Source organism: Bos grunniens, chromosome 11 (assembly GCF_055505025.1).
Source record: "Bos grunniens cultivar Pamir isolate PY7600 chromosome 11, Bosgru_T2T1.0, whole genome shotgun sequence".
NCBI classification, from domain to species: Eukaryota; Metazoa; Chordata; class Mammalia; order Artiodactyla; family Bovidae; genus Bos; species Bos grunniens.
In genome coordinates, this window is record NC_141175.1 from 35,717,577 (window position 1) to 35,729,474 (window position 11,898).

An 11,898-nucleotide genomic window follows, 5' to 3' on the forward strand; every position below is an offset into this window, starting at 1 on the left:
CCTTTCCACATCTGAGATTTCTTCAAGAAGGCCAGTCCTTATTTTCTTTTTTAATAATACTATAACTTTTTATGCTGCAGAAAGTGTTTGAGAGATAATTATCTCCTAACAAAATATGGTTTTGTGTAGTTCACTTGTTTCTCCAGTTTCTTCCTCAAAAGTTGGAACCAGCAAATTTCACTTAGTCTGGGACTTGCTCCCAAGCATTTGTTCAATGATTTATGATGGTATTTATGAACTCTGTACTGTGGTAAACATGTTCACCTTGTTCATACCGTTTTGCCTCACTTTCTTAGGCTACATTTTTTTAAACAGACATTCAGAAACATGTAAGTGCACAGAGTAGTGTAATGAACAGCTTTTACAGTCCTCTGTGTGGCCCATCTTGTGTCATTGGTAATTGCATCCACTTTTCTTGTCCTTTTATGCTTATTTTAAAGCAAATTCCACATCACATGTTAGCTGTCAATACTTTTTTCAACCTGTGTCTAGAAATATGAGGACTTTTAAAAATACATAACTGCAACCATCATCACACGTTAAAACTTAACAAAATTTCCTTATATCATCATATATGTACTCATTATTTATACTTCCCTAACTGTCTCATCATTTTATTTCAGATTTGATTTATTCCAATCAAGATCTAAAACTGGACTTCCCTGGTGGTCCAGTGGTTAAGACTCTGTGCTTCCACTGCAGGAGGAAAAAAAAGGAAGTAAATGAATGAATGAATTAAAATAAAATAGACAAATGCAGTATATGGACCTTTGTTTTAGATTTTTTTTTTTTTTGGCCTCATCACATGGCATGGGGAATCTTAGTTCTCCGAACAGGGAACCAGTGCCCCTTGCATTGTGAGTGCCGAGTCTTAACCACTGTACTGCTAGGGAAGTCCTTGTGTTTGTCTGTCTTAATCTAGAGTAGTGCTATCTAATAGAAATATAATGTGAGCCACATGTGTAATCCAGATTTTTCTACTAATTGCATTTTTAAAAAGTATAAAGATAACTGGTGAAATTGACTTTAATACTGTATTTAAACACAATATATCTAAAATACTATCTTTTTAACATGGTAGTCAATACAGAATTATTAATGAGCTACTTTACATTTTTTTTCACAGAAAGTCTTTGAAATTTACTGTGTGTTTTACATAGCATATCTTGATTTGGATTCAGCATATTTCAAGAGCTTACTAATGACACATGGCTAGTGACAATCTCATCAGGCAACGTAGGTGTTTCTTTTCCCCTATTATTGAAGAAACCAGGCCCTTGGTCACCTATGTTTACTCACCTTCTGGACTTGGCTGTTTGCATTCCTATAGCAGTGATTCTCTATTCTGTTATTTCCTATGAATTGGTAGTTAGAGCTAGAAGACTAAGCAGATTTCTTGATTTACGTTGACATTTTGTTGATTTTATTTCTGTGTTTTGTTTTGGATTTTTTCTTTCGCAGGAATACTTCTTCATTGGGTTCCAGTTCTCCAGCCCTTAATTTTTTAAACTGAGACTCAGAGAGGTTAAGTAGTTTTCTGATGGTCACATGGTTAGAAACAGAGCTGAGATTTATACTTAGGTGGTCTGGCTGCAAAATTAAAAATTGAAATAAAGATCTCCTATGGCCAAATGTTTTATGTTTCATGAGGAGATCTTCAAAAGGAGAGGAATGGGTGGGATGATGCTAAGTAATCAGGCTTTGTAGATCCCTTACAGTAGTACCTGAAGTCATGTCTTAAACAAGAAATGCTTGTAATGACTGCTTTGTACTGAATTTCTCCAGTTTATAAGACACAGTTCTAAGCTCTAGTTTCATATCTGTTTCCTCCTTATTGTGTTCTTCCCTAATCCTACCTTAAAAAAAAAAGTCTTCCATACCGCTTCCTCAGGCACTGTATTTTGACTGGATGGTGTTTCTGTTTTGCCTCTGTAGGATTGGTTTGTTGTCAATCCGACAACAACCAAGAGTTTTGAGAAGCTGATGAAGATAAAACAGCGACAGCAAGAAGAAGAGAAGCGGAGGCAGCAGCACAGGAGCCGACGGTCTCTAAGGCGGCGGCAGCAGCCTGGCATTGAGCTTCCTGAGACAGAGCCAAGTCTTAGAGTAGGGAAGGATCAGAGGAGGAATCATGAGGAACTGCTAGTGGCGACATCCCGTAAAGAACCAGAGCAGGAGCCAGTGCCAACACAGTTTCAGAAAGTCAGGTCCCCAAAGACGAATCATAAACGAGGAAAGAAATAGGCAGTCAGTGTGAAAGCACTCCTGGGAGAGTGGATGGGAGGCTGTGGTTACAGGGACCTGTGTGGAGAGGACTGAGTCACGGGGGCTGAGTGAAGAGAAATTTACTCTTTCAGTTGTTTGTGTAACGCTGTGACACACTCAGCTCCTTCCTCCTGTGTAAATTTCACTGTTTTCCCTACTGATTCTTGTGAACCCTCCACCACCCCCACCCCCATCCCCTTTTTGGTAGATTTTCCTGCTATTCTCATTGGAGTCCCCCTGTTTTTCTCTCATCTTGCCCAAAGAGCTCCCCCTTAAGGTCCACTGTAGGCCCTTTTGCCCTGTACAAGACTAAGAAACCTGTTTGATTATCCTTCCCATACTGGGGTATAGAATGTTCTTGGAAACGCCATTGATTTCGTAGTTACTCCATCATCTATCTTATAAAATGATTCCAAACTAACTTTTTAAAACCATATGATTGATGATTTTGTATTTGTGATATAACAAGCCTAGAACCTAGAACTGTTGTCACTCCTTTAATAAGGGTCCCCTGTCTGCTTGGGTGACAGAATTTCTGGAGGCTGTTTGTTGTCTCATTATGGTTTTAGGATTGAAAGTGAGAAGATACTTAGAATAATAAAGCTAGACCCTCTGGACGCAGGTTTTCCTGGGAAATACTTCGTCCCAGGTGGCAGTAAGTAACTAGATGCACAGGTATGATACGCAGCCTTAGGAGGAATATGTCTCACATAAAATGACTGGAAAGAAGAAGGCAGCAGAAATAAATACCACCTCAAATGAACTTTCCTGCAGTTTATTTTGTTCCTGCAGTTTTGAGGATTGAGAAGTAATACCCTTTTACCTCTGATATTTGACACAGAACCCTAATATTGCTGGTACTGCCATGAAGATTGGTAGCCAGGGTGCACATTCCTTCTTCCCTGGACTTGACCTGATGGTTAGTCTGCACTCTGTTAAGTCCTTGTATCTCCCATTTAGCCAAAGTCTGTCTCTGAATTTTCTGAGAATGTTGTTCTCTACCCTTTTTTAGATCTTGTGTTCTGCCCTCTTTAAAACCTGAGACTTTGACACCAGGTGTAGATACTTATCTGGAGTTGGAAAGAAAAGTTCTTTTTCTGATACTCATGCCTAGCTGATAGTATCTGTTAGGCTGTTCTCCTTGAGGCTGGCTTTCCCTGGAGCATTAATTAGAGCAGCTCTGTTATTGTATTTCTGAATTCTCTTCCCCCTTTCCATAAATATTGGTCTTCTGTATTCTTGCCAGTTTTTGTGGCTTATGCCGCATAAAAAGCCAGAGACCCTTAACCCTGATGTGGACCAGTACTGCCTTTTCAAAATCTAAAAGGCTGTTACCACTATTAACTGTTCTCTGTGCTCCTCCGTATAGCCTTAAAATGTGGGCTTTTGTGAAGACCACTTTGAAACATAGGAGCATTGAAACTTGGTTGGGATACTACCAGAACAGGTAGTTTTGAAACGAAGGACATGGTCTGTCCACTCGACATTGTCATTGGCAGTTGCTCTCTTAAAGCCCTTTCCGTTCATGAGGATTGTCAGGGAGGAAAATGGAGAAGCTCTGTTAATTTCTGGTGAGTAAGATTTGGGGAATGTTTGGCAATGGCAAGAAAAATAAATGACTGTGTTAGAATGATGTTTTCCATTGTTCATTGACTCCAGTGTGCTACCTGTCTCCTTGCTGACACTGTGTGTGAAGGGAGGGAAAGGATGACTAGAGATGGGAATGAGTTTTGAAGAAGTAACATACAGTTTCTCAGTAGTTGCTTAGGTCCAAAATTATGCTGGTTCAAATGAATCTACTCATACCTTGCTTTATTGCTCTTCCCTTTACAGATACTGATTTTGATTGAAGTATGTACAGTTGTTGCTTTAGACATAATGGCATTGCACACTATAAAGCAACTACAATGTAGTGTAGTCTACATTGCATACCTTTTATATGCACTGTTCAGTTCAGTTCAGTTGCTCAGTTGTCTCCGACTCTTTGTGACCCTATGAACCACAACATGGCAGGCCTCCCTGTCCATCACCAACTGCTGGAGTCCATCTAAACCCATGTCCGTTGAGTTGGTGATGCCATCCAACCATCTCATCCTCTGTCGTCCCCTTCTCCTGCCCTCAATCTTTTCCAGCATCAGGGTCTTTTCCAGTGAGTCAGCTCTTCGCATCAGGTGGCCAAAGTATTGGAATTTCAGCTTCAACATCAATGAACCAGTCCTTCAATGAACACCCAGGACTGGTCTCCTTTAGAATGGACTGGTTGGATCTCCTCACAGTCCAAGGAACTCTCAAGAGTCTTCTCCAACACCACAGTTCAAAAGCATCAATTCCTCTGTGCTCAGGTTTCTTTATAGTCCAACTCTCACATCCATATATGACTACTGGAAAAACCATAGCCTTGACTAGACAGCCCTTTGTTGGCAAAGTAATGTCTCTGCTTTTTAATATGCTGTCTAGGTTGGTCATAACTTTCCTTCCAAGGAATAAGTGTCTTTTAATTTCATGGCTGCAATCACCATCTGCAGTGATTTTGGAGCCCAGAAAAATAAACTCAGCCACTGTTTTCCCATCTATTTGCCATGAAGTGATGGGACCAGATGACATGATCTTCGTTTTCTGAATGTTGAGCTTTAGGCCAACTTTTTCATTCTCCCCTTTCACTTTCATCAAGAAGCTCTTTAGTTCTTCACTTTCTGCCATAAGGGTGGTGTCATCTGCATATCTGAGGTTATTGATATTTCTCCCGGCAATCTTGATTGCAGCTTGTGCTTCCTCCAGCCCAGCGTTTCTCATGATGTGCTCTGCATATAAGTTAAATAAGCAGGGTGAAAATATACAGCCTTGACGTACTCCTTTTCCTATTTGGAACCAGTCTGTTCCATGTCCAGTTCTAACTGTTGCTTCCTGACCTGCATACAGATTTCTCAGGAGGCAGGTCAGGGGGTCTGGTATTCCCATCTCTTTCAGAATTTTCCACAGTTAATTGTGATCCACACAGTCAAAGGCTTTGGCATAGTCAATAAAGCAGAAACAGATGTTTTTCTGGAACTCTCTTACTTTTTCGATATGCACTGGGAAACTGGAAAATTCATATGACTCATTTGTTGTGAATTTCACCATATTGCAGTAGTGTGCACCCAAGCCCCCCAAAATAGATGTGTGCCTGTAATTGGTTTGAGATTAAACTTGTCCAGTCTCATCTAGGGCCCTCACAGGGGATCCTTTTATTTTTGCTGTCTGAGCCAGGGATCAGCAGGACACACTAGAGAGTGTTCTAATCATATTACTGAGTGTTTTAAGTTTTTAAACCAAATTCATCAGAATAATATGTCCTAAAGTTGGGCTGTATCAAGTCCAGCTAGATTTTGGAGCAGTGTGAACTCCCTGGACTTGGGAACGGACATTGGTACAATCAATTTATAAACAAATTGGCAAGATCTCTTAAAATTGAAGATCTGCCCTGGGACTCAGCACACCCTAGGGCTATATAGATTCCTCCTGCTCAGGGGTTCCAGTAGACATCTACAAGAATGATATTCCAGTCTAAAATAATGATACTACAATCTTATTCCCAATTCATATTGGAAGCATCCTTGTACCAGACTACTGGCTGTCCAGCAAAATTGGACAGGGTTGCACAGTTACAGGGTTACAGGACAAATGACTACACTTCCCAGGGCTCCACCCAATCCCCCTATAGTGATAGGCTGACTAGCTAACTTCTCTAGTGGAGTGTGAGTAGAAATGTATCAATTCTGTGCCAGAACTTTTAAGAGGGTGAGTGTACCTCCATGCTCACTTTCCCCTTCTGGTAGATGAATATGATAAGGCATCTCTAGGGCGTGGTAGAGCACAACATGGAAATATTTGATTCTCTGAATCACCTCAAGAAAGACTATTTGCCCTTCAGGATGACCTCAGACTATTATATGGGGGAAAAATAAATGTTCTTTGAGACATGATACAGTCTTTGTTTTTTTTTTTTTTTTTTTTCATGATACAGTCTTGGGTCTGTTCGTGAGCCTAGTCTCCTGTATAACCTATTTGTCCCCTCCCACTAAGAGTCAGCTCTCCCCTATGTCTAATGTTCACTCCCATATTTGCCTTTCCATTCAGAACAGTCATCACCTCTTGCCTTTTCAAGAGCTTCCTAACTGGATTCCTTTTCACTGGCTTGGTATACTCCACATACAACTGTGCTGAGTTTTTTATACTATAAATCAGACTTCATTCACTTGCTCAAAGCCTAATGATTTCCCAGTGCACTTAGAATAAAATTCATCCCACTTTGTCCTACAAGGCCTCCTTGCTGTCACCATTAACCTTTTTAACCTCCTTGGTCTCTGCTCCACCCTTTTTCTGTCCAGTCCCCAACTATACTTGGCCACATTGACTTGTTCCTTAATCCTCCCAAACTCCTTCCCATCTTGGAGCCTTTGCGTTCCCTGTTCCCACTGTCTGCTACTGCTGCGGCTAAGTCGCTTCAGTCATGTCTGACTCTGTGCGACCCCGTAGACGGCAGCCTAGAATGTCTTTTCCCCCAATTGTACTGCAGGCTTCATTTTATCATTTAAGTCTTAACCTAAATTTTACCTCTGAGGTCTGTTCTAACACACTTTCTGTAACATCACCCTCTTTCCTTTCCAGCATAGGAAAGCAGACAAAAACTAGACTGAAATCTTAGTTGGCCAACCTACTGCTGCTGCTAAGTGCTTCAGTCGTGTCTGATTCTGTGTGACCCCATAGACGGCAGCCCACCAGGCTCCCCCATCCCTGGGATTCTCCAGGCAAGAACACTGGAGTGGGTTGCCATTTCCTTCTCCAATGCATGAAAGTGAAAGTCGCTCAGTTGTGTCCGACTCTTTGCGACCCCATGGACGGCAGCCTACCAGGCTCCTCCGCCCATGGGCTTTTCCAGGCAAGAGTACTGGAGTGGGTTGCTGTTGCCTTCTCTGAACCTACTGCTGGCTTGCTGTTAAGAATTTCCAAGGGCCTTTATCAGATGACCCACCCCTTAAAGTCTTCAAGTCTTCAGAAGCCTCACTCCCAACAGAGAAGGCCAGAAGTACTATATGAAATCACATCCGTTATCTGGGATGAGAGGAATTCAAAATAGACAGGATGGAAATTATTCAGTCCTGAATTAGATCATCAGGGTAGCACTGGCAGGAGGGGGAATTAACAGAATAATAAGATTCTCCATCCATCATCCATTCCAACTCATTATCCTTAGTTACATGTTTTCCTGTGGTTTTTGCATCCATAGAGAATAAAAGTTTCAAGTGTGTTTTGGATACCACATTTTAAGAAACAAGCTCTATTTTCAGCTCCATTGACAAACTCTTTTAGGTTAAGGTTTTTGTGTGCTACCTAACATTTGACTTTGTACACTAAAACTGCATTTTTATTTTATGCACACCAGTATGAGGAAGACATTCAGAGTTGGTAAGAAGTGAGGAAAGATATGAGTAGAAGGTATATTACATTGGAACAATAATGAAATCACTGGGTAATCTTTAATTTTTTATTTTCAATAAAAAATTAGGAACCAAGACATTACACATTTAACAGCAAAGTTGTTAAAGCTAGAAGTAAAGGCACATGGAGGCAGAATCCTTTTCTGAATCTAAGTACAAGAATTCATTTTACATATGAATGAAACTGAAAACTGGGAAAATCATTCTGAAGGTTTTCATCACTGACAGTTTCTTAAAAACATAAAGTTGATTCTATTTTTTCATAAGGGAGTAATGTTAAAATATGAAGCTATATTTCTACCAGGATTCAGCATTCAAAGAAATCCCTGATCTGATCATTAGTATGTCCTAAGTGCCAAAAATGTAACTATCCTAAAAGTCTAAACTAATTTAAAATACTATTCCTAGTTCAATTGAAGGGGCATAGATGTAGGATACACATGACCTAAAGCTAAAGTGCTCTTTCTATTAAAACCAGTCATCTTTGTAATCTTAGAATTTGAGGATATTGCTAGGGAACAAGATGGCAAAAGAATCTTCAAAAAGTTCTCCAAATATATGATCACTTTCTTTTGATACATTTTTCTAAAACAGGCAGAAGCAGTCAGTCATCTCACAGGTTAATGGTATTTCTCCACAGAAAACGGACTATACTGTGCCCTCTACCCTTCCTTCACAGAGTTTGATGGTATAAGTGAAAGTGTTAGTCGCTTAGTCATGTCTGACTCTTTGTGACTCCATGGATTAGAGCCTGCCAGGCTCCTCTGTTCATGGAATTCTCCACGCAAGAATACTGGAGTGGGTTGCCATGCCCTTCTCCAGGGGATCTTCTCAACCCAGGAATTGAACCCGGGTCTCCTGCATTACAGGCAGATTCTTTACCATCTGAGCCACCTTCGTAAAGAATCTGCTTGCAAGCAGGAGACCAGGTTCGATCCCTGGTCAAGAAGATCCCCTAGAGAAGGGAATGGCTACCCAATCCTTGCCTGGAGAATTTCACGGACAGAGGAGCCTGGTGGGCTACAGTCCATGGGGTCACAAAGTGTCAGATACCACTGAGAAACTAACATCCCACAGTTTACTCAAAGTTAAAATTGTACGGGCTGAGCATCAGACAGCAGGTCATCCTGTTTACACTTGCTGTTATTAATCTTTCAATCATGAGAAAACTACAGAAGCAGCTACTTGATCACTAGCACAGACTTTATAAAGAAGCTTGAAAACATCGCACATGTGTGCTAAGGTGGCCAAAGAAGGGAGGATACATGGACATTGATTGTTTACAGAGCACAAAGCAGAATCTAACAATCTGAAATGCTATTCCTCAGGGGTTTCTTTTTCTGTAAAGAAACCTAACTTAGCTAGGTGGAACACACCGCACAACTGTTCCTCTGTCACTTTCTCAAGGTGTTTTCCTGAGGTGTTTTCACAGGTGGAATTTTGGCAAATGTTACTGGGTTATCTGGAGGTATAAGGAACAGCCCAGTTATTACCAGGAGGTAATTAAAGAAAAACCTAACTTAACGGGAAGCCAGTGCTACCAATAATCTAGCAGTACTGGTAGAGAAAAACACCTAATCCTTCACATTAACACATTATAATGGGTATTTTACTATAGCAACCTGAGATCTCAAAGCCTTCCTAACCAGGGTTATGTTATATAGCACCTAAGAACCCTTGCTTCAGTCTTGACTTAGTGTTATTTTAGAAATTTCTTTGGATGCACCTTTGATTTGGTGCCTAGGGCAGGGTTCCTTGTGGTCTTTGGAGAACCCTGTCCATTTGGGCACCGATTACGCCTTTCTTGCAGCTGGTGCCTCCCTCGCCTTAAGCACTCCACGTACCACTGCTCCTGCTGCAGCAGCTGCTGCTTCTTTTTTAATTGGCTGTGAGTATCCTCCAACTGATGGCATTTCTGAACTAGCTCTGGAAGTTCCTTCTGTAACTGTTGGTGCTGTCTGTTGATGTTACTGTGGAGCTCAGAAACGTGCTGCTTTGCTGCCTTCTCCAAGGCCTGGTTCTTGCTTTTCAGCTCCTTTGTTAGCTTCTTTCCCGACTGCCTTGCCTCTAGCTCACTCAGCTGTGCCTCCAGTAATGCTTTGTCCTGGACGAACTGGACGAGCATCGCCTGTTTCTTTGCAGCTGTCTCATCGTGGGTCTTCTTTATCTCCTGCTGAAGTTTCTCAATTTCTCTGTCCTGTTTTTCCTTTATCACTGAAATGTCCCTCATTGCCTCCAACTGCTTATTCAAATTGGATAGAGTGTTTTCCTTCTCCAAGAGCTCTCTTTTAAGCGCTGAATTTTTGTTAGCATATTTGGAGGTTAATTCTTGTTTTCTTTGTTCAATCTTCATGCTTTGTTGTAGATAGTAGTTCCACAGCTTCTCGGTTCTCTGTCTAGACTCCTCTGTTTGCTTGGTCAGGTATTCCTGAAAGAACTGGTTTTCCTTCTGTACGTGATCTTTTTCCTCCAGTAGCTGCCGGGTTTCCACCACTAAGGGCTCTAGCCGAGTTCGAGTTTCTTTGATTGCTTTGTCCAGCTTCATCATTTCCATTACTGCTCTTCCCTTAAACCTCTTCTCAACCCTTGTTAGCTTCTCTGGCTTGAGAAAAGTATTTATGAAATTAACATCTGGTTGAAGGGAATTACTGGTGTCCTCAGCCAATCTGAAAGAAGAACAAAGGAGACATTTGCTCATGTTTTTCATGAGAAATTAGAAAATAATTTTTAAAATGCACACTTGTACTGTAAATCATATCTCAAGTATTTGGGAGGACAAATTGATGTCCCTCACACAAGGTAAGTGGGTAGGAGTGGTGGGGGAAGAGTGGTAGAACTAGGGGTGAAAACAAGGGAGTGTAATTTACAACTGACATGTCTTCGCTGCAACCCTGAGAGGTAGTATCTCCAGCTTAAAGAGGAGATAACAGGTTCAGAGAACTGAAGTGACTTCACCACAATGTACACCCCCAGAAATTCCTAGTTTCTCTGAACTAGTCTCTGCGGATCTCGGTGTGGCCCAGCAACTCTGGGGCAAGGATCCTGCCAGGGTCCGGAGTCCTGCAGTCCTAAGCCGTATAACGTCCTCAGCTGATGGCCAGCCCTCAGTTCAGTTCAGTTCAGTCGCTCAGTCTTGTGGGACTCTCTGCGACCCCATGGACTGCAGCACGCCAGGCCTCCCTGTCCATCATCAGCTCCCGGAGTTTACTGAAACTCATGTCCATTGAGTCGGTGTCCAACCTCTGTCGTCCCCTTCTGCCTTCACAAGTTAACTCCGCGAGTGTACAATGTACAACAGAGGCTGGGTGTAAAACCCACATCTCACAGCTTATTGAACACTACAGCCACTCCAAAGGGCCATTGGAGCCAACTGGGTGACGGAGGAAATCACGCCTCAGCTCTTCAGCTTTCCGGGTGCCAAGGGAGCTAGGGTGGAGGGAGGTGCCCCTTCAGTACCTACTTGACAAACTTGTCAGCCGACTGTTTTCCCCCGGTGTCACGGTTCTGTCCCTTTCGGGAGACCATCAGCGAGCGAGAGCTATTTTGGGGGGCCGGCAACACGCGGAAATAGCGTGTCATTACGGGGGTTGTCCCCAGTTTCTCCGAACTAGGCTCTGCGGATCTCGGCGTGGCCCAGCAACGCTGGGGCTCGCATCCTCTCAGGGTTCCCTGTCGTGCAGTCCTAAGCCGCCTAACCTCCTCGACTGACGGAAGAGCTCTGACGGCCGCTTCTCCAGAGGCTCGGTTCCCAGCTCCCCGGGGGCTGACAGGAAAACGCACTCTCTTCACTAACGTAGCGCGGGAATCCTTGGTCGTCCCTGGGGTCCTCGGGGTCCCTGGTGGACCCTGGGGTCCCTGATTGTCCTGCCCGCCCGGGGTCCAGAGCTTTGACCTTCCCAGGCCCTGCCCGACGACCGTGAGCAGCTCTTTGGTTGGCCTTTTCCAGCCGTCCTCCCAGTGCCTCCACTTCCCCGACGGGGTCCCTAGTTGGGCCCCCATCCGGGTCGCGACGGACAGAAAAAGGTGCACGCCTCGCCCCTTGGCCCTGCCCTTTCTGGCCGGTTGGGTTGGATTCGATTGGTTTTGTTGGGTTCTAGTCTCATTCAGAATCCGGAAAGTCGCGGGTGTCTCTCTAGCAAGTAGCGTCTCTATTGTC

General features: G+C 42.9%; 2 protein-coding genes across 5 annotated transcripts in view; one reads left to right on the forward strand and one right to left on the reverse strand.

Annotated features, from left to right (window-relative positions):
• The window catches only part of ZNF512 (zinc finger protein 512), a 30,994-nt gene extending 27,096 nt beyond the window's left edge, over positions 1-3,898 (forward strand). For all 4 annotated transcript variants that reach the window (XM_086326088.1, XM_086326089.1, XM_086326091.1 and 1 more), the window contains one exon: positions 1,936-3,898. In XM_086326088.1, coding sequence (XP_086182214.1) covers positions 1,936-2,244 — 309 coding nt within the window. In that variant the 3' untranslated portion in view covers positions 2,245-3,898. The remainder of the gene's footprint in view (positions 1-1,935) is intronic.
• Positions 3,899-7,775: 3,877 nt separating this feature from the next.
• Positions 7,776-11,889, reverse strand: CCDC121 (coiled-coil domain containing 121). Its single transcript, XM_086326092.1, has 2 exons — positions 11,203-11,889; positions 7,776-10,408 (listed from the first exon to the last, which is right to left on the reverse strand). The coding sequence occupies exons 1-2, from the start codon at positions 11,739-11,741 to the stop codon at positions 9,442-9,444; spliced, it is 1,506 nt and encodes a 501-aa protein (XP_086182218.1). The 5' UTR covers positions 11,742-11,889; the 3' UTR covers positions 7,776-9,441.
• Positions 11,890-11,898: the final 9 nt, after the last annotated feature.